General features: G+C 37.9%; 1 protein-coding gene across 11 annotated transcripts in view; it reads right to left on the bottom strand.

The window, feature by feature from the left end:
- Positions 1–21470, bottom strand: part of Bbx (BBX high mobility group box domain containing) — a 237747-nt gene that overhangs the window by 70179 nt on the left and 146098 nt on the right. For 10 of the 11 annotated variants that reach the window (XM_052158055.1, XM_052158059.1, XM_052158054.1 and 7 more), the window contains 2 exons: positions 12768–12938; positions 7578–7820 (listed from right to left, as the gene is read on the bottom strand). In XM_052158055.1, coding sequence (XP_052014015.1) covers positions 7578–7820; positions 12768–12929 — 405 coding nt within the window. In that variant the 5' untranslated portion in view covers positions 12930–12938. The remainder of the gene's footprint in view (positions 1–7577; positions 7821–12767; positions 12939–21470) is intronic. The other variant, XM_052158064.1, reaches the window with a different exon arrangement.

Genomic DNA, 21470 nt, shown 5'->3' with positions numbered 1-21470 from the left:
TCAGGTTTTGAATTCACAATTCTCTGTTTAAGTCTAAGAACTAGGCAAACATCCCCATTACTAGCTATCACAATTCTTTCAATCTCACAGGCTAGCCTTTTAAAATGGTAATGATGTTCAATATAAGCTCTAAATATCTTTTAGCCAAAGGGTAAAAGATACCCATATAAGAGAAGACATAAAGTTTCACTATAATTTATATTAATAAGTGCTATAATGTAGGTAATAGTGTAGTATTAAAAGAAAATGAATGATATTTTCCCCATGCTATCTTAAACTCACTTCCTGGCATTGTTTTATACATAAGATAAATTTACCTGATACACAGGTGTGTGTGTGTGTGTGTGTGTGTGTGTGTGTGTATGAAGTAATTACAAAGGCCACTAAAATCTAGAAAAACTTTTTTAATTAAAAAAGATTTATTTATTTGAATTATGTGTACATGTGTCTCTGTGTGGGTATCTGCATACTGCTCTAGAAGGCCACAGGGATGAAGAACCTGCAGTTACAGACAGTTGTAAGCAGCCCAATACAATGAACTCTGGTCATCCACTAGAAAACAGCAGGGACTCGTAACCATTGAGTCATCTCTCTCAAATGTTTAGTTCTACACTTAAGAATAAATAGGTGAAATGAGGCACAAGTCCAGGGCCAAACGAATTTACAGCAGTATTGCAGAATGAATTTGGAAGCATCAAAGTTGACATAAAGGAGGTATTACCACAGTGCATTCTTGTGAATCGGGAACTGGTCGACAACCTTGCCTACTGTCTAATGGAAGAAAGTGACAAATGGCAGGCAGTGGTGAAAAGCAAGTAGCAAGCGTATGCATCTTTATCATGCTTCAAAAAAAGGCACGTAAGCTGGATGTGTCAGATGAACAGTCATCTGAAGTGACAAAGACTTCCAAACAAATTTGTTAATAAATTTATAAGAATAAAAAGATCTTTTTTTGGTAGTTAAAATTTCTAAGCAGAAAGCCCCATCTGTGAGAGAAGCAGGATATCATTAGTACTTGAATGTCTTGCTTCTTGAGAGGGCCCTTCTTCTCATATTCAGTCTTTGAATACGGTCTTCACTAGTAACATATTGCTACAAGTCTCTTGGTGATCTGTTTCAATGAAAATCAAGTGTGGTGGAAATTATACTGTCATCCTGATCAATGAATCATCCTTTGATGATATTAATGAAGGCCAGATTACACTAATTTATGATAGTGCTAATGGTAACATAAGGCTCCAACAATCAATCACCCACATGATTTCTTACTCTCATCTCTTACTATGCACCTTCCCTGCAGCCCCAGTGAGCACTGACCAGGAGACAGACTCTTCTTAGACACAGGACACAGAGTCAAGGCAGAGTCCCACCTTTCATATTGATCACAAGCGACAATTAACTACACAAACATCTCTGTCTACACATAATCTACAGTCCGTGCTCTGACTCAAGCATGAACACTGGTTTTGCAATGGTTCTATAATATAGCAAGTTTCCTCTGAGTAGATAACAAGTGTGCAATAGAGAAAGGCCTGACTCACATATGAGGGATATTTTAGAAAATGATTACTGACAATTTATTATGAGGGACAATACTCTGTAATTATATCATAACAAGACTTGTGTAGATGCTTAAACTCAAGGTACCTGCTCAATACACACATATAACATTTTTATTTTTTTAGCTTTGTTCGTTGCTGGAGATTGAAACCAGAGCCTCAGATATGCTAGATAAGCATTTTACCACTGAAACACAACATTAGAACCTTAGTCAAGTATATACTGATTAGAGGAGCTTAAAATGTGAATGACTGAGAGCAAAAACATGTAAATTCATATAATAACATTAAACCAACATAAGCTATGGGCAGCAAGAAACGTCAGAGGCAAGAGCAGCGTCAGAGTGTAAAGACTCCTATATGTCCTTGGAACTTGGTAACTCATCAATCATTTGATCTGATTCAGCTATAAGAGACAACAGAAAGGGTTAATTATTTGTTATGACAAGATTACCAGGAAAGAAATTACAGTGGAAGCAGGGAAGAGAAGTAATGCTAAAAGACTTGGTATACAGTCTGGAGCAGACAGGTAAGTGTAATAACTATCATGTAGGTCAACCTTGTGGACAAAATCCATCATTGCAGGAATAAAAAGACTCAAGAGATAGACCCCCATCTATCCGACATATAGGACCATGCTTCTCAGCTGTAGGTGAACGGGAAGCTCATTAATCCTCCAAGAGCATCAATAACAGACTATCGATCCTAAGTTTGATGAAAATTCTCAAAGATGACAAGACTTTTGCTAAAATACAGATTTTCAAAATTTTATAAAAAACAAAATTCACCTCATGGCCCTCAACTTTCTTCCCTGCAAATTTCCAGCTGATTAAATACTCTAACTTCAATTTGCTTTACAAATGGTTCCTTTCTCTTGGAGGCATTCAGTAATGCTGACTCTCTTGTTTTAGCCCTAACCACTATTGTATTTGTTAGCAAAAATATAAAAAGCAGCAATATAATTGCTGCTTCTTTTGTTATTCGGTACTGTCACTAAATACAGACCCTCTGTCACAGTATTTTACTTCCTTTATATTTGACAATGACATGATTATATAACAAAAGACAATAATCTATTCTGTTAATGCTTTAAAATAGGGTCTCAAACAATAAATGCTTTTCAGATCATTACATACGAGGAAATTTGATCTACAATGTACTTTAATATTAATGAAAGGTTTTCTCCATTTATTTCATTTTAATTGAGTGTGGGGTGCTATCTCAGTGTCCATTAGTGTTTCTAGTTATTAATACAGTCTAGATCTACATAGAGTGAAAAAAAGGCCAGTACGACTCTGGAAGAAGACATTCTACCTTACCAGTTAAGAGATTATAGAGAAAATAATCTAAATTTTAATAGAAGAGCTCTAACACACAGTTTGCCTTATATATACTAAGGGGGGTGGGGAATGGAAGAACCCTTATCATAGTTCTGTTAGAGCTTTCTTTTTCTTTATCAACAGGCAGAAATTACAACAGACATCCAGGTCAGAATGCTGGGGAGAATTGAGAAGTAATCTGTACCTCCTTAGTTCCAAAACTGTTCCTTCACAGAAGCCTAAACTGATCAGTAGAATAGTGTACTGAAGTGTAAACTCTTCAGCAGGACAGTGGGATGCAGTGTAAACTCTTCAGCAGGACAGTGGGATGCAGTGTAAACTCAGCAGCAGGACAGTGGGATGCAGTGTAAACTCTTCAGCAGGACAGTGGGATGCAGTGTAAACTCAGCAGCAGGACAGTGAGATGCAGTGTAAACTCAGCAGCAGGACAGTGAGATGCAGTGTACACTCTTCAGCAGGACAGTGAGATACAGTGTAAACTCAGCAGCAGGACAGTGGGATGCAGTGTAAACTCTTCAGCAGGACAGTGGGATGCAGTGTAAACTCTTCAGCAGGACAGTGGGATGCAGTGTAAACTCTTCAGCAGGACAGTGGGATGCAGTGTAAACTCTTCAGCAGGACAGTGGGATGCAGTGTAAACTCAGCAGCAGGACAGTGGGATGCAGTGTAAACTCTTCAGCAGGACAGTGGGATGCAGTGTAAACTCTTCAGCAGGACAGTGGGATGCAGTGTAAACTCAGCAGCAGGACAGTGGGATGCAGTGTAAACTTAGCAGCAGGACAGTGGGATGCAGTGTAAACTCTTCAGCAGGACAGTGGGATGCAGTGTAAACTCAGCAGCAGGACAGTGGGATGCAGTGTAAACTCTTCAGCAGGACAGTGGGATGCAGTGTAAACTCTTCAGCAGGACAGTGGGATGCAGTGTAAACTCTTCAGCAGGACAGTGGGATGCAGTGTAAACTCTTCAGCAGGACAGTGGGATGCAGTGTAAACTCTTCAGCAGGACAGTGGGATGCAGTGTAAACTCTTCAGCAGGACAGTGGGATGCAGTGTAAACTCAGCAGCAGGACAGTGGGATGCAGTGTAAACTCTTCAGCAGGACAGTGGGATGCAGTGTAAACTCAGCAGCAGGACAGTGAGATGCAGTGTAAACTCAGCAGCAGGACAGTGAGATGCAGTGTACACTCTTCAGCAGGACAGTGAGATACAGTGTAAACTCAGCAGCAGGACAGTGGGATGCAGTGTAAACTCAGCAGCAGGACAGTGGGATGCAGTGTAAACTCTTCAGCAGGACAGTGGGATGCAGTGTAAACTCTTCAGCAGGACAGTGGGATGCAGTGTAAACTCAGCAGCAGGACAGTGGGATGCAGTGTAAACTCTTCAGCAGGACAGTGGGATGCAGTGTAAACTCAGCAGCAGGACAGTGGGATGCAGTGTAAACTCAGCAGCAGGACAGTGGGATGCAGTGTAAACTCAGCAGCAGGACAGTGAGATGCAGTGTAAACTCTTCAGCAGGACAGTGGGATGCAGTGTAAACTTAGCAGCAGGACAGTGAGATGCAGTGTAAACTCATCAGTAGGACAGTGAGATGCAGTGTAAACTCAGCAGCAGGATGGTGGGATGCAGTGTGCTTTTGGTGTGTGCTATTCTTGTGAATTTTCAAATTAGAAAGAAAGCATCACTTCACATGACAAAACAGTGAATTAGGTTTATGGTTTTAATAAAAAAAATTGGTGTAAATGTATTTTAAGTTATATGTTAACCCAAAAAGTTTCATGACAAAGCTAGTCAACAGGAATTACATATATGAAAATTTGATGTTGCTTTGTAGAAAAGACAAATACCAAAAAAAGAAGGCAGTAGAGCTGGCTATGCATGTGGCTACTTAAATCTTGTAAGAGGAAAGTTAATATGGCAAGAATAGTTCCTTTAGAAGACAAATAAATATGCTTAAGACATAGCTTTCCTGAATTTAGGTAATTAAGAGAAAAGTCATTTCCTTAGTTTGCACTAATCTTTTTTTTTTAATATTTTTATTTTCTATATTCTTTGTTTACATTCCAAATGATTTCCCCTTTCCCGGATCCCCCCTCCCCATATGTCCCATAAACCTTCTTTTCTCCATCCCTTCTCCAATCACCTCCCTCCTTTTTCTCTATCCTTATATTCCCTTCTAAAAACAGAAAAAATTATAATTTCATTAACATTTTTAACTTTGTGCTGACCAGATGGCTCAGTGGTTGATGATGCTAGCCTGAAAGTCTGACTTCAATCACTAGAACACATAGGAAATGCTGTCCTCAGGTCTCCATCCACATGCACATGACACGTACATAAAGAAGAAGCCTGATGTATAACTCACATGTCCATTATTCTTTATGAAATTCTTATATTTTCTCAAAAATGTTCACTTGGTTTAATGATTTTCTTCAAATTCATTATCCTTTTTTATTACTAGAGAAGCAAACATGAAAATTTTCAACCAGCTTAATACACACACACACACAAACACACACACACAGAGGGGAGGATCATATTGCTACTTACTCTTTTAAAGAGATGCTTCTTTTAAAATCAGAATGAGAAAAGTACAAATTACAATAATGTTTTAGTTAACTACACACCACAATGGTGGTCTCATAAGATTACACTGCCTTGCTCTGTAAAAAAGGTCATAGTTGGGTAAATAAACTATGATGTTTGCACAATGACAAAAAAAGCTAAGGGCACATTCTAAGACTGTACGCCTGTGGGTAAAGAAGACTATTCTCACTCTAATAAAGGCAAAGACAATGGTAGATGATGCAAAGGATTCATCCACTGCATTGAAAGAATGTCTTGTGTTTAGTAAAACAATCACAACTGAGAATTCACAGTTGAAAAGTTATGTGATGTAGCTATCAAAATGACTTGGTCTTAAAGACCAGAGGCCGTCTTTATGGCTGACCTTGTATTACTCCCAACTACCCTAAAATCTGGAATACTGAAACTTCTTAATAAGCATCAGGTGAATGGACCGACATTCCAATTAGGGCTACAATGTTAACAAGAAAAGGCTTCAGCACAATTACATGTACTTGAATGTAACTGTGAAACATTTAGTAAATAAGCTGAAAGAGAAAACCACAAGAGACCAATTGTGTGATAATTTGGGAAGTAGCTGAATCGATTAGACTTTGGAATATAAATGGGATAATATTTTATATGAGTAACTATAAACAAGGCAAGGCGCAATATGGTACATTCTGGTTTCCACTTGTAGGCTGCAGGGGGCTACCTAAACAGATTCCAATATAGTACCACAATGGCAAATATTGTGAAGCTAATTAAGTAATTAATAAGGGATTTCCTGTGTAAAAATAATAGTTCCTCCTCTAAAAAGTGGCCACCTATTGGGTTTGTAAATTAGCTGTATTTAAGAAAAGGCAAACACTATATTGGCAATATGCTACATGTTGTCCAAAATCAAACTCAAGTGTTTAATTATAGGAAGTGTGTGCTGCTCCCCGTGAGGGCTCAGATAATTGTTTACTTTATCACATAAAGTATGAGTATGAAAGGATATAAACCTATTTAATGAGAAAGGTTTACTGTTAATTACTTTATGCTTGTGGAAACCTATTGAAACATTTAAAAATCACGTAGGTTACTGTAATTGATTTTAAATTTTATAGATACCCAGGATAGTTAAAATTCTATCTTTAACAATTAGTAAATTCCTAAAGCCTTGTGTGATCATTAATTACACAGCAACACTAGTCATTTACTCTGGATTCAATTTTCCTGAATGTTTTAAAAATTTTATGTTGCAGGTTTCCTTATTAAACAACTCGATAAAACCACAACTGGAGGTATTATTTTTCTTCATACTGAGATGTCTAATAAAAATATCTTGAAATTGCATTATTTTATCCCCCACTGGCTCACGTTTTTCCCCCCTGCAGAAGTTAATGGGGTAGCAGAGATTTTTCTGAATCAAGTTTTTTTGCAAGCTGAAACTCTAAGGAAATAATGTTGGAATTATTCCTTTCAGGCTTAACCACAATGAAACTACTTATTCTTTACTTAGAACTAAGTCTGCTCATACTTAATGTACAAAGATCTCATATTAATTCCAGATTATTGAAGAAACAAGCCTAATAGAGCATTTTTTTCAAGATAGTTATTGCTAACGTTTGGGAATTCATATACCACCTTCCCGTTGGTAATGTTTTTCACCAACTACAACTGCTCAAATGTCACACAGCACACCCTGTTTCATTCATGTATGGGCTTCAAATCTTCATGCTATACTATAGAAACAAGGCAAAGCATGTCCCTTACCAATGGTGTATACCAAAAATTAAAAACATAAACAAGTTAAGAGCTAACAGATACACAAACCATTGTCCAACTTTGTCATTGTAGTAATTTTTTTTTTTAAAAAAAAGCTGAGACCAGAGATTAATACACATGGGAATGCACACATGTTATTTAGCATCCAAACTTTATCATTCTGTGATCAACTTAATATATTCCTGTGATATCAGAAGGAAAATCTCTTAGGTTGTCATGTTTTTCCTTGGCATTTGATGACAAGGGAAGATTACACCATTAACAAGGTCCACTGCATATTTGCTGAGTAAGATTTATAGAACTGGTTTCCATGATTTCTATCATACCTGGTCCTTGTAACCTACCTCCTTGGCCATGTCTGTATATTTCTGCTTTTCCTTAGGATCAAGAACAGCCCACCAATCAGCTAGTATCTTGGTAGCACCTCGGTTATCAAGCCTTGGGTGTTCTTGTCGGACAAGGGAGCGATGGCGCTTGCAAAATAAAAGAAATGCATTCATTGGTCTCCGGGCACGCTGCTCTGGTGACTCATCATCTTCAGTCTCACCAACATCTTGCTCTAGGCCATCCGCCTCAAGAAGTTGAACCTACCACCAACCAAAGCAAAAGCCATGTACTTAACACAGCTCCAACTATTTTGATTTAACAACCAGCTTTAATTTGCAAATTGTATTTTTTGTTCTTAGCTCCATTTAAACATCTAACAAACTGAAAAAGTAATTTTAAAAAGATCATTAACTATACTTGGTGGTTGGTAACTAGCTTATGATGTGTCCTGTTTAGTTTCCATGGTAGCCTCTGCATAACTGTATTACAGCATATATTATATTGTTTTATAATTACTTACCTTTTTTCCCTCTCACTAAACAGTGAGCCTTTTGAGGACAAAATTCTCTTATTTACCTTTATAACTACAGAGGCCAACTCATTATCTGGTATTAACATTTAAGCAATCGCTAAGAGTGAACAAAAAATGATTTTGTGGTTTATGAGCCTCAAGATTAATGATATCCACATGAAAATACATGTATATTGGCTCTTTCTGCTCATTAAAAAGTAATACCTTATAGCTAATAACATGGGAAGAAATGTTTGCCATGAAAGCAAACATAATAAAAAGCAAATATAGAACATTAAAGCTTTTGCAGATGCCAGTAGAGCTTCTTACATAAAGTATCAATATAACCTTTTACACATTGTTTTAAAGAACTTCACAGTACAACTTCAGCCACATAAACATCAGTCTTATTTTCCAAGACGTTATGACAATAAGGATAAATTCCCCATGGCTTAAACAGTCAACCTTAATTTTGAGTCCTTTCTTTCCTAAGCACTTTGTTGATTACTATTCAAGGTCTTTGAGGACTTGCATAAGGCACCAAGTCTCCTCATTGCCCCTCTGGATCTGTGCAATCCTCAGGCTTGGCACCACTGTGGTCTGTGGTCTGGTCTCTCTCCTTGAGTCCTTCTTGCAATGCTTCCAGCTTATTGCTGCCAGATTAAATGCATGAAGCACGTCTGTGATCACAGATCTCAGAAAATATTGTGAATGCAGCATCTCTAAAGTATAATTCTCAATGTTTCTTAAAATCACACAATCATGTGGAGAAATCTAGATTAGATAAGTTCGTGTTTTTCATTTCTTGTTTATAGTCAAAACCAAGAAGGCTCAAGATACATTAGTCTCCATTACTCAGTGGTAACATCAGGTAGCAGTCCTGATCCTTAGAAGTAGACTAGACTCTCTGGAGTCCTTAATAAAGGATTGCTAGGATCTGAGTTTCTGGTTCTGTGGCTCTGAAGCGACTCCTGACCAGTGCCCAGAGAATACTAGAACCAAAGCAGAAGGTAACTGTGCTCCTTCACACAATATTTACCAGGAAGCAAGAAACAGATACTATAGAATAAATCACTTGCTTATTCCAATTTATCATTTTTAAAAGATGAGAATTAGTGTGTGCATGTTTGATGGGGTGACAGCGGGGTGTACATGGCAACTCTGTTGAGCTGGTTCTCTCATCAATTTTTACGTTAAGTCCCAGGAATTTAATCAAGGTTGCCAGGTCTGCATGATACGTGCCTTGACCTTCTGACCACCATACTAGCTTCAAGTTAGCTTCTTTTGAATACTTTTAAGTAAATGTTGCAAATATAACAAATCAACCATCAATTAAATTCAAACACAAATAATAAAGAATAGCCTTGAAACTATGGCTGACTAAGAAATATTGAGATTACTAAGAATAAAAAGTACAGGTTTATTTCCTTCATTATGTATGTAATCACTAGGAGTACACTGAGTTTCCAAATGTTATTTTGTATTCTGAAGCTATGAGGCCAAGGAAAATTGGGAATAAATGTATTATGTAAATTATAGAAATAATCCTATTTTTCTTCAAAAATAACTAACTTTTGTTTATATTACAAATCTCAAACTATATGCTGAAAAAATAATTATCAAAAGAAAAACACGTATAAATTAATGAATTAGAAAGCAATGTGCTGATAAATATAGAAGGACAAGGAGGTCCCTCCCAGAAAAGATGTTGAAAGCTGGATTAGAACATGTTGACTAACGAGTAAACACGTGTAGAGAAGCAGGAATGGGGGCTCAGAAATTCATTCAGTCATCAGCATACATCCCTATAGAACAATACGGGGCAAGTGACACTAGGTTTTGGCACGAAGGAGGCAGACATTGTGGGCCACATTGTGAAGAGTGTGCTCTGCCACAGGGAAAAGTGGGAATTGGAATTCACACACCAGTTGTTGCTTTGAAACAAGCTGTCAGCATTTTATTGTTCTATGTATGGGCATCAAAATTCGTAACTACTGTCTAATTTTAAATTTATTTCATTAAATCAGTCAACTGGAAAGTGAGTGATTATATAAACAACAAGAAAATGAAGATCAAAAACAGCTGAATTTATTTTTATTTACCAAGCACCTCTCACAATGTTATAAGAAATAAATACTGGCACCTAAGGTGCACTGGTGTTATAGTCAATCTTGGCAGGATTTAGAATCATCATAGAAACAAAATCTCTGGGCATCTCTGTTACGGAGTTTTCTAGATTAGGTTAAGTGACACAGAAAGACTGAACAACAGACAAGACAAGAAAGACAGACAAGAAAGAGCTGAGCAACAACATCCTTCCCTCTCTGCATAGTCTGAACCCCGCGTGACAGCTGCTGTGCTCTCCCTGCTATGATGGACTACATGCCCCGGAACGGTAATAATACATATTTCCTCCTGTTGTTGCAGTAACAAGACAAGTCTCAGTATAAATGCAAAGCCATGCATAAACAGACAGTGGTAGATTAATATTTTAAAGAAAGAGCTGCTGCTGAGACTACAGATTGTAGATATTGTGAGTAAATCCCAGCACCCAAGCCTTGAGAAGCCAATTAAGTTTACCAATGTCCAGGAAAGAGAGGGGAGATCCGGAAAAGGGGAATAGGAATATGATATAAGGACAGAGAAAAATATTCAAGATAGAATCAAGAGTGGTTGGTATTTAAATGGATTTCAAATTTGAAAAATAATCCCATGAAAGGCAGAATGAATAGTGGTGGGTAATTTGCATTTGAAGTAACTACTGGTAGCTAAGTGGACACCTGCCAGTGGGATAATATCTGGATATTAATAACCTAAAATTCTGAGACTAAAGGTGGGGATAGGGACATTTCTAAGACAGTAAACTCATCTTTAACCTTTCACTCAACAACTGTTCACTGGGACTTTCCCTGGGCCAGGCCGTGTTCTAACAGCAGTGAGTACAATCCCTGCCCCTGTTAAACAGGGAGGTGGTGGCGTGACGGGCTTTCTATTCTAAAAGGGTTCCTGTGACCGCTTTGTGCAGAACAGGCAATACAAGAGGAAGCATGGAGGAAGGAAGATGAGTGGGAATAAAATAATTCCTGCTAGAAATAGTGGTGGCCTTCACCAAGGTAGTTCAAAGCAGATTTTAAAAAGGAGTCACATAAAAGACATGATTTGAAAGGTACATCTGAGAAAATTAGTGGATAGATAGAAAGCTTGAGCAAAATCAAACAAGGTAAGCATTAACTGGAAATGTTGTAGCTGCCTTTACTCATAGTGGCAAGACAGACAAGGTTTGGAGGAGAAAAGTAAAAGCCTACTTTTGTACACATTCAAAGCAACATTCGATAGATAGATAGATAGATAGATGGATGGATGGATGGATGGATGGATGGATGGATGGACGGACGGACGGACGGACGGACGGACGGACGGACGGATGGATGTAGGTAGGTAGATTAGAAACAGAGAAAATGAGACAGTGATAAAGATAGAGATACAGTAGACAGTTTGAAACGTGAATATAGAGTTCAGGATAAAAATTCATGATGGAGACAAGATAGATTAACGGTCCAGTCTCAGAGACAGCTATTTTTGTTTAGTTTGTTGAGACAAAATTTACTACACAGCCAAAGCTAGCCTCAAACTCTCACTCCTCTTGACTAAGTCTCTCAAAGTGCCAAGATTACAGACATAAAACTGTTTATAGAGATTTAATCACTAACATTCGAGGGCAGAGTAATATACGGAAAACACCAGGAAAGACTGGGAGTGAGGGCAGCTATACAAACAGAAGAGAGCGCTGTCAAGGAAAGAGGAGACAGCCGTGAGGACCAAGTTATCACCAAGGCAAATGAACCAGAAAGTCAAGCGAAGCATAAAACCCACAATTTCCTAAAATGTGCCACGATTTGAAGCTTCCCTTTCAGAACAATCTTAAAATTAAACGGGCACTGAAACATGCCTCACAAACAAATCCCTCTCCATTCTGGGAGAGGGCATATGTGAGCATGGGCTCAGTCCTCAGAACAAGATGAGTGCTGTGAGATGTTTGTTGTTCAGAGAAAGCTGACTGGATGTCACAGCCTGGAAAACAGTGAAAAGCATCAGTCATGACAAGTACATGCCTTCTGCCCCTCCAGTCAGTGAACTCACACTCTGGGACTGCTATGGGCTGGTCACCACACTTGATTCTGAGGCAGCAAAGCCTCTACTGTCACAGAGCTTCTCACGCCCGAAAGGCAAACGGAACAAGAGTACCACTAACCACGGTGTAAATAGCTGTGAGGGCTATGAAGAAATCCTAGCTTAAGACAACAGCTTGGCCTTCAATGAGAAGTCAATCACCCTAAGTCCTGGGGCTAACTGTTCATGCATGGGGTAGAAGGTGGAGGTCCAAGAAGAAGGGAACTTTGAAGACAGTGTGGCCGCAGTCTTCAAGGAGGGGAGGGAGTATAGCCAGATACCGCAAATGGCACAGTAATGAAGACAAAGAACAGCTCTGAAATCTGATGGCAAGAGGCAAATATGGGCTGGACGCAAACAACAGGGTGCCAGGTCAGCACACAGCTTCTGAAGAGCCCCACTTTAATCTCAGGACACAAATGGAGGGTTGAGAGAACAGCTCTAAACTATTAGAAGAACAAGGAAGGTTAAAGTGTAGGAGTTACGCAGGAACTAAATTATAAAAATTAGTGAATGGAAGACTTACTTTATCAATATCTTCCTCTTCCTCGTCTTCCTCCTCCTCTTCTGAAAAGTCCAGAAGTTTCTTGGCTAGCAACGGATGCCACTGAAGACACTTCCGTTTTGGTCTTTTTCCGTCCCCTTCTCCTTCTGTTGAATGATCTTTATTTCTATTACTGCCTTTCATTACTGTGACCTAGAAGGGGAAGGGGACAGAAGATGGAGAAAATGTGAAGATGAACCAAAGTCAGTTTAATTAAAATTACTTGTTTTGCCCAGTTAGCTCTCATTGGATTACAATTTTAATTTCTAAATCATCTATCAGCTCAGACATTTACTGGATTCAGTGAGAATCCTAAGTATATAATCATGCATTCATTTTAATGGGCTAAATTGAGCTTTAAAAAAAGTACCTTAATAAGTCTACTTCTTTCCACTCAGTTAATTCAAAACTTAAAACCTAAATAAGATATTAGAGGATTACCAGTTACATTCACCTGTTCATGTTTATTCAGGATGTCACCCGGTTTCTTTCACCAGCCTGATGAAAGATGGCTTCTCAGGGAGCAGAGAGACTATGCCCAGAGGAGCCCTCCACATGTTCTGTCACAGCTGCTATTTCACTATTGCATTTCAAGTGAATTTCGCAGTCTATACTAAGATAAATGTGCTTGAAATATTAAATAAATGCTTTCTAAGAGACACTTGATTCTCCTTGGTTTAGGTTTGAAATAAAACTGTTTCATACAGTATAACACATTTGAAAACTGTAGTTTCCAAATACTTGGAACATGAACACATAATGGGTCATGAAGCAGACTGAGTTGTTATTTATCTATGACAAAAAAAAAAAACCATATTTTTTGTACCTCCCTAGCATATATGTAACCTGATTTTTGAAAGAAAGAGTGGGAATTATGCGTTTACAAATTTTTAAATTCATAATTGGCTAAAATAGTTAAGAAATGATCAGGTTATAAATGTGTCAATATCCTTTAGACCATCCCAATTCCCCATTACTTTTTAATGACCTTAGAAAAAGTTATTCTTGATAAAAGCATTGTTGTGTCCATATCAGGTAGGTAGTAACAGCACACCATCATCTCCAAATCAACCAATCCTAGAGTTCAGAGAAACTGAGAACTCTCTCACATGCTATTACATATATCTGATATATAATCTGATATATAATTTCTCATTCATTTGATATAAGATACAGATTGCTATTCAGATATGCTCATGTAAAACAAATATTACAGGGAAGTTCTATCAAACACTAAATGAGTCAGGAAGAGACAGACAGTTATGCATGAACACACATCCCTCTCTCACCCCATGAATATCTGTACCAATAAAGTGCTTGCAATATAATGTCATTAAATTTAGAATATCATCTTAAAACAATCTTGGTCCATACACATAAAATATTATCAAGATTCATTCTGTTCTCCGGCCTTATAAACAAGGTAAGGCAGGCAAATTTATCCAACTTCCTTATTTCTGGATTTTGAGTTATGCTTAGGTTGTCCTAAATAAAAACCAAAATCTATCCACTAGAGTTTTCTTTTAAAACTTGTATGACATTGTCTTAGACACTGAAATGCATTAATAAAAGTAGTAAAGTTAGGGCCTAGTTCACTCATTTACCCTGAATAGTTAGCCAACTGTACTAGTACCAGTACCATTTCTTAAAGAGTCCATATTTAATAAGTGGATATTAACCTAGAAACCTAGATTACCCAAAACATAATCCACACATCAAATGAGGTACAAGAAGAAAGGAAGAGTGGCCCCTTGTTCTGGAAAGACTCAATGAAGCAGTATTCAGCAAAACCAGAACGGGGAAGTGGGAAGGGGTGGGTGGGAAAACAGGGGGAGAGAAGGGGGCTTACGGGACTCTTTGGGAGTGGGGAAATCATTTGAAATGTAAATAAAAAATATATCGAATAAAAAAAAATTAAAAAAAAAAAAAGAGTCCATATTTCTCCCTACTCCCCAGGAAGGCCACTTTTATCCAAACTAAATTTCCATACAGATGCAAGTCCATTCACTATGTTAATCACCTTCTCCTCTAACTCAGTGGTTCTCAACCTTCCTAGGGCTGCAATCCTTTCATACAGTTCATGTTGCGACCATCAAACCTAAAGTTTTCATTTCTATTTCATAACAGTAATTTTGCAATTATGAATTGTAATGTAAATATTTGTATTCTATACTGGTCGTAGGAGAGTGTTCATCCGACCTCCAAAGGGGTTTTGACACATAGCTTAAACTGTGGCTCTAACTGCCTACCTATCCTTTGACTAATTTCAATAGCTTCAGAAACTATGTCACCCTGTACCCTAGAAATCTCTATCTTCTGTGTGCAGGGGGGGCGGGCAGTGGTCAAGGAAAACTCGCAGGGGTTCGTTCTCTCTTTCTAACACACAGGTTTCATTGATCAAATTCTGATCGTCAGGCTTACTCGCAAGCACCTTTGCCCACTGAGCCATCCTCGTGGCTCTGAAGTTGTATATATCATGTTCTTCGTAATTAACACACCCTATTTATTTTAATAAACACAGTATATAGAAATATGAATACACTGCTAGTTATTCAAACAGCTCACTGAAGATGACAGTGAAATAATTCTCTTATTGAAGATGAGAGAATTCTTTATTTTCATAAAATAAAAATTTTCACTTTGATAAAAACTCTTTACTCTGTATGCATTTGTCTATGATTAAACCAAAACCAAAACAAACAGAGGAAAATGGGAGATAGGAGGAGGAAGGGAGAGAATAAAGGAAGAAGTGAGAAAGAAAAAAGGAGGCAAGGGAAGGGAAGGAGAGAGGGGAGGAGGAAGCAAAACAGTGTTCCTAAGGCTTTTGTAGCAACAATTTCTATGGAGTGAAGTCATTTCTATGACTCGTGTGGCTGCTTTAAGAGCACAAGAAGTTATTGAAAACCCTAATGGAACTAGTTATCTGGCATGCTCTTAATAAAAGAACAAAGATTTCTTGTGAATTGATAGGCCATTTAACAACTCCCATTCTATCTACAAATAACGCTTGGCACAGGCAGCCCAATTTCCAAAAATACCATTGCCATACAGAGAGCAAAGGAAATGGCTGCTGCTGTGGTTTATTAATCATTCAGGATAAGCTGTCTTGAGTGGTAATTAAATCCATATTGGGGACCCAATATTTTATGAGATAACATTTTTAATAATTAAAAAAAAAAATCAATGGGAAACCATACACTTGGGCTTTTATCAATTGGAGAGGGCAAAGTATTTCCAGTGCCTTTAGAAAAAGTGTATTTTAGCTCCAACACTTGTGAATTATATTATACTATTAGTTTTACATACAACATGCATTTATTCTAAACACCAACATATGTGTTCAGTGCCTTAAACAGATACTAAAATCCTAGGATGCCCAACTTACAAAATGTTATCGTACTTAGATTCTGGGCACTAATGCCAAGGAGAATCCTGGACAGGAGCAGCATAACCTTTTAAGGTTTGTTTTCCTTGACAATTTACAAGGCTAGTTGAATAAAATAGAGCATCCACTCTATGCCTATATTCAATATTCATAGATTCAATAGGATCCTACCACGACACTAATGCCAGTTCATGTAGTTTGAAATTCACCTTCATTCCCATCCTACATGACCTGTTTTCATTCTTTCTTTACAGTCCACACATTACTCTGGTTATTGCATCCTTTCTGGTACTTTGAACTAACCTTCCTTAAACAGAAATATATATAATGGCCTTATATTGGCAATTTCAATACATTTTCTTTTGAATAATAGTTTAGACAAATCCTTCCTCTACTGTTGAGCTTTTTTTTTTTTTATAATGGTTAAAGACCTTATTTGTCTGTCTCCTGACATATCAAAGAACTGAGATCAGTTAGATGTATTTTCAAACAGCTATTTAACTGTGGCAATGATCTACTATTTTGGTATACTATGGTGGCTTCAGAGTAACCACCATCTCTTTCATTTCTCTGAATTCAGATATTCTTTTCCTGATGTAGAGGGGAGTGAAACTGTCCAACTCTGATATACAAGGCACGGTGGCTTATGGTGTGTGAAAACCAACAGTCACCTGGACGTGAGGGAAAAGAGAGACAGCACCCTGCACAGGGTCAGAAATAAAACAGGACATTTAATTTTAGCATTCTTGAGAGATAGATAAATCAAGAAGTGAACTGTACGTAGTTTATGTCAGAATGGGATGGTCAGGAAAGTGTAATCTAAAGGTGTAAAGCACCTCCAGCTGTGAACGAACAGTGGCATAATTTACAACTGTCTAATCTAACAAGCTAGATTTTAATTTCCTATCAGTCTATTTCCAAACTGTAAAAAGAAGGTAAAACTGTGGGGGTTAATGATGTTCTTGATTATAATTCTCAAGAGCAGTAAGAAGTTGAGAGAAGAATCAAAGGGGAAGTTTAAAGTTTAAAGTTTCTCTGCTGTTTCTCAAATTCAGCCAGCAGTCTATATTCAACAAATGAAGCAATTGATGGATTTCATTCAAAGGGGGTTATTCTGACATCTGCGATTGAAAGGCAATATCAGATCGCTTCATCAATGAGCAGAGCGCTTGATAAACTAAATGAAAGCAAACTTTGTTGCTGAGGCCGCCAAGTGTGGAAGATCCAAAACACGGAATATTTACTGTATAAACAGCTATGCCCCCAGTGTATATCCCTTTTCTGTGGGCAAAAGTCTCCTAAAATACATACTCACTGTACTCCAATAATTGTACACCATTTTTATAGTCTTTAAAACTATTCTGCGACTTTCATTTAAGTGTATGTGTCTGTGTGGGTGGGCATGTGGATGTACACAAGTACAGATGCCCACAGAATCCAGAAAAGATCTAGAAAAGGATATTGGCTTCCCTGAACTGAAGCTGTAGGTGGTAGTAAGATGTTGGAAACCAAACTTAGGGTCTCAGTATGGGTTCTTAAGGCCAGCCCTTCATTATTAATCAATTTTCAATGGTAGAGAGAACTTTTAAGTGTGATTTTCAAACTTAGAAAGCCCATTTTCTTAAGACCTGCCTCATAATCAAAACTCAATAATAAAATAATAATAATAAAAATAATGATGAATTATGGAACTAATTTAATAATAAATTATTAATTTAATATTTAAAAATATTTGCTATTTACAAGAAGAAGAAAAAGGAGAAGGAGGAGGAAGAAGAGGAGGAAGAGGCAGAATAAGGACAGTAACAACAATAAAGTGGGTCAAAGAAAATGTTGGAGGGAAAATAGATTTATTACTAGTAGGCCTCAAATACATGTCTCCCTCGGCCACTGTAAAGTTAAGTCATCGCACTGGTCCTTCCTTGTGTGACAACTCAGCAGGCAGCTGTGCTGGTAGACACACGAATGCTCCGAGTCAAGCACACCCTTTTCTTCCATGACCCTCAGAGGCAGTACAGCTTTAACAGTCAGCAGCTACCCACTCACAAATAGCCTACAGTTCTGCTTAAGACAGACAAGATTTCTCCCATTCCTCAGTAGTCCCTATGCCTGCAGTCAGTATCTCTAGACTCAAAAACTGAAGAAGGAGGCGTTATCATTTGTCTGGCTGGCATGAAGTCATGTAGTCAAATGGCAGTAGGTTTGTTAAAAAAGATCCTCCCAGTCTATTACCTTGTCTTACAGTGTAAACCACCTTTAAACCATTAGCTCTGTGACACAGCATTCTTTTGGAGTCTAAACTTTCCTGCATGTCTAATAAAACCCTGTCCCTATCCTAGTGATGAAACCTCAGACACAGGAGAAGGTACGGGAGCCTCAAGAACCCTGTCAGCAGCATACATAGTCTGAAGGAGGATGGAGCTGCTGCAGTGTTCTCTACTCTGTAGCTAGAGAGCAACTGTGAGGACCTAACAGTCTAATCTAGCACATAAACGGAAGCAATTCTGTCTTTCACATGAGGCCTGCTTCTGTAGGAGCTAACAACACTACCCAACCCAACCCAACCCAACCTAACCCTGCTTCTTCTTTGCTTAAAACCCTATTTTCTGTTTAAGTTGTTGCTCATCCTTAAGGGCAGCTGTCAAATAGCCCTCCATTTTAGTCTAAGGCCTTACTGTGGGAGCCCTGAATCAAAGCCCGACACTCTTCAGAGTTTGGTCACGGTGCAGTTTCTTTCAACACAGTTATACTTTCATAGTTTCTGTTACTTGTGGCTGAGTGTAATCTGAAAAGATGAGAGAGAAATTTCCAGAAATAAAGTATTGATTTTCAAGTTAGAAACCAGTCTAAGTAGCACGTGGCAATAGTGTGCTATTCAGCTGCATCCTACCTGGGATACATACAAGTCAGGCCTTAGTTCAGTGACACTACCTGTGTATTAGGCACTTGGTAGCTATTGCAAACAACACAGTTAGACTCAATAGTGCCCAGCACTTTCCTGTCAACTGTCATGTCAATAATGGCTCCAGGAAGCGAATGAATAGTGATGCTAGGAATTCAGAATAGTGATGCTAGGAATTGGCATATGCAAAGACATGCCAAAGAGAAACTATAAAGTTCTTCCTTTAAGCGAAAAGGCAAATATTCTCAGCTTATCAAGAAAGAAAATCCTACATAAAAGTAGCTAAAGTCTATGGAGCTGGAGAGCATCATACTAAGTGAGGTAACCCAGTCTCAAAAGATCAATCATGGTATGTACCCACTGATAAGTGGATATTAGCCTAGAAACTTGGAATACCCAAGAAATAATCCACATATTAAATGATGTCCAAAAAGAACGGAGGAGTGGCCCCTGGTTCTGGAAAGGCTCAGTGGAGCAGTATAGGGGAATTCCAGAACAGGGAAGTGGGAAGGGGTGGATGGAAGAATAGGGGGACGGAAGAGGGCTTATGGGACTTGCGGGGAGTGGGGACCAGAAAAGGGGAAATCATTTGCAATATAAATAAAAAATAAAATAAATAAAAAATTAAAAAAATTTAAAAAAAGAAAGTGAGCTTTCTAGTCATGAAATTGTGTTGAAAGGAAAAAATTATGCTAGCTTTATTATCTCAATTCAAACTACCAGCTATGGCAACAATACATAGTAAATGCTTAGTTAAATGGAAAAGACAGTGCATATGCAAGTGAAAGAAGAAGACATTACCAACCCATTTATAGTGTACCAACAACAGATTTTTTTATCAAATACACTGATACTTCATTATCTTATCATAATTATTCAATTTTATCATTATTAATAATATCATTATTAATCTCTTATATACCTAATATATACATGAAACATTATTACAGGTAAAAACGTATAGTGAATACCTAGTATAGAGAATATTGAACTTATTCACAGTTTCAGTTATCTGTAAGATTCTTCAAACAGCTCCTGGGGTAAAAGAAAGCCTAGTCTGAAGCGCATAGTTCTTGAAGCGCATAGTCTATAAAAGACTGTATTTTCCTCTTACGATCTTTAATCACTCAGGATGCTATATTCCAAAAAAATTCTTAAAGCAATAAGAATACACGACTAAAACATATGTCAATTCAATTGGTCTTCAATTCTAGATGTAACATATTTATGATATTTATCATCTCGATACTTATAGGAACATTCTTAGGTTGACAGTGTGAATCACAGTTGGAGAACCTAACTAACTAACCTCGGTTAGTTGAGAGCTAAGTGTGCACAGTGTGACAGTTAACACAGAGATGACCCAGAAAGTCTAACTCAACCAAACTGCCTACCAAGGGAGGAGAATCTAACATGAAGCATTCTAGTCTGTCACCTCTGAGCATTTATTGCAGAAGTAGTAGTTTAAAAGGACTTGGAAAATCAAAGGGGCTCACTGAGGGTAATAGTAGAAATTCTGAGATTCTCAGCAGAAAGTATACCATGCCTCTGATGATTCCAAATGACAAATATATTAAATGAAAACTCTTTGAAGATGAAAACTCTACAAATGACAATCATTATTATTTATTGGGATTCTAATGAGAATCCTAACCTATAGGCAGATTAAATGAAAAAAAAATATTTCATTCAATAAACACTCTCATTTTAGAAGCAATGCAGTTAAAATTCACATAAAGTCTCTCTAAGTGCTCCCGACGGAAATGCAGTAAGCTCTTCAATTGAACCTGCAGCTCTGCCATGATGCTGTCTGTGGGCTCTTCATGAATAACAAGGCATCACCAGTCAACGTGTCAAAGGCCACTGTGCTGGTTTCTTTGCATAACTCATGATAGAATATATATTTTCAAAATCTTTACTACATTCCATGACACTTGTTCTCAGGGCAGCCGAAAAAGATAAGATGCTGCTCTAAGCTACAGGTATTAAGACAATAGCTACCTTGAAGAGACAAGGCACCAAGAGATAGGATAAGCTATTTGCACAAAAAAGTCAGTAACAGCAATGCCACCATTACTTTCTCTAATATTTTGCAGAGGTATTTGTGTTCTTAACTGCCAAATTGCTACACTTTAACAAGCCTTTTTAGTAGTTTGCATATTAAAAAAGTTTTTTATTTATATGCATTTATTAACATTTAGGTCACAATCATCACATTGGCAGGAAGATGAAGTACAGAAACTTATGTTCACAATGCTTCCTCATCCGTTCTCAGTGCAGATGAGGACCTGTCTGCAGGCCTGGTGTCCACCCTCACTCACTGTAGTTCCCATTCTTTGCTCCTGCTCTGTCCTCTGCCCTTCCCCAGTGCTTCTCTCCCTCACAGTTTCTGGGCTCT

The sequence above is a fragment of the Apodemus sylvaticus genome, chromosome 15 (assembly GCF_947179515.1).
Source record: "Apodemus sylvaticus chromosome 15, mApoSyl1.1, whole genome shotgun sequence".
NCBI lineage: Eukaryota > Metazoa > Chordata > Mammalia > Rodentia > Muridae > Apodemus > Apodemus sylvaticus.
The sequence above is the reverse complement of the archived record's forward strand: the minus strand, read 5'-3'. Positions and strand labels throughout refer to the sequence as shown.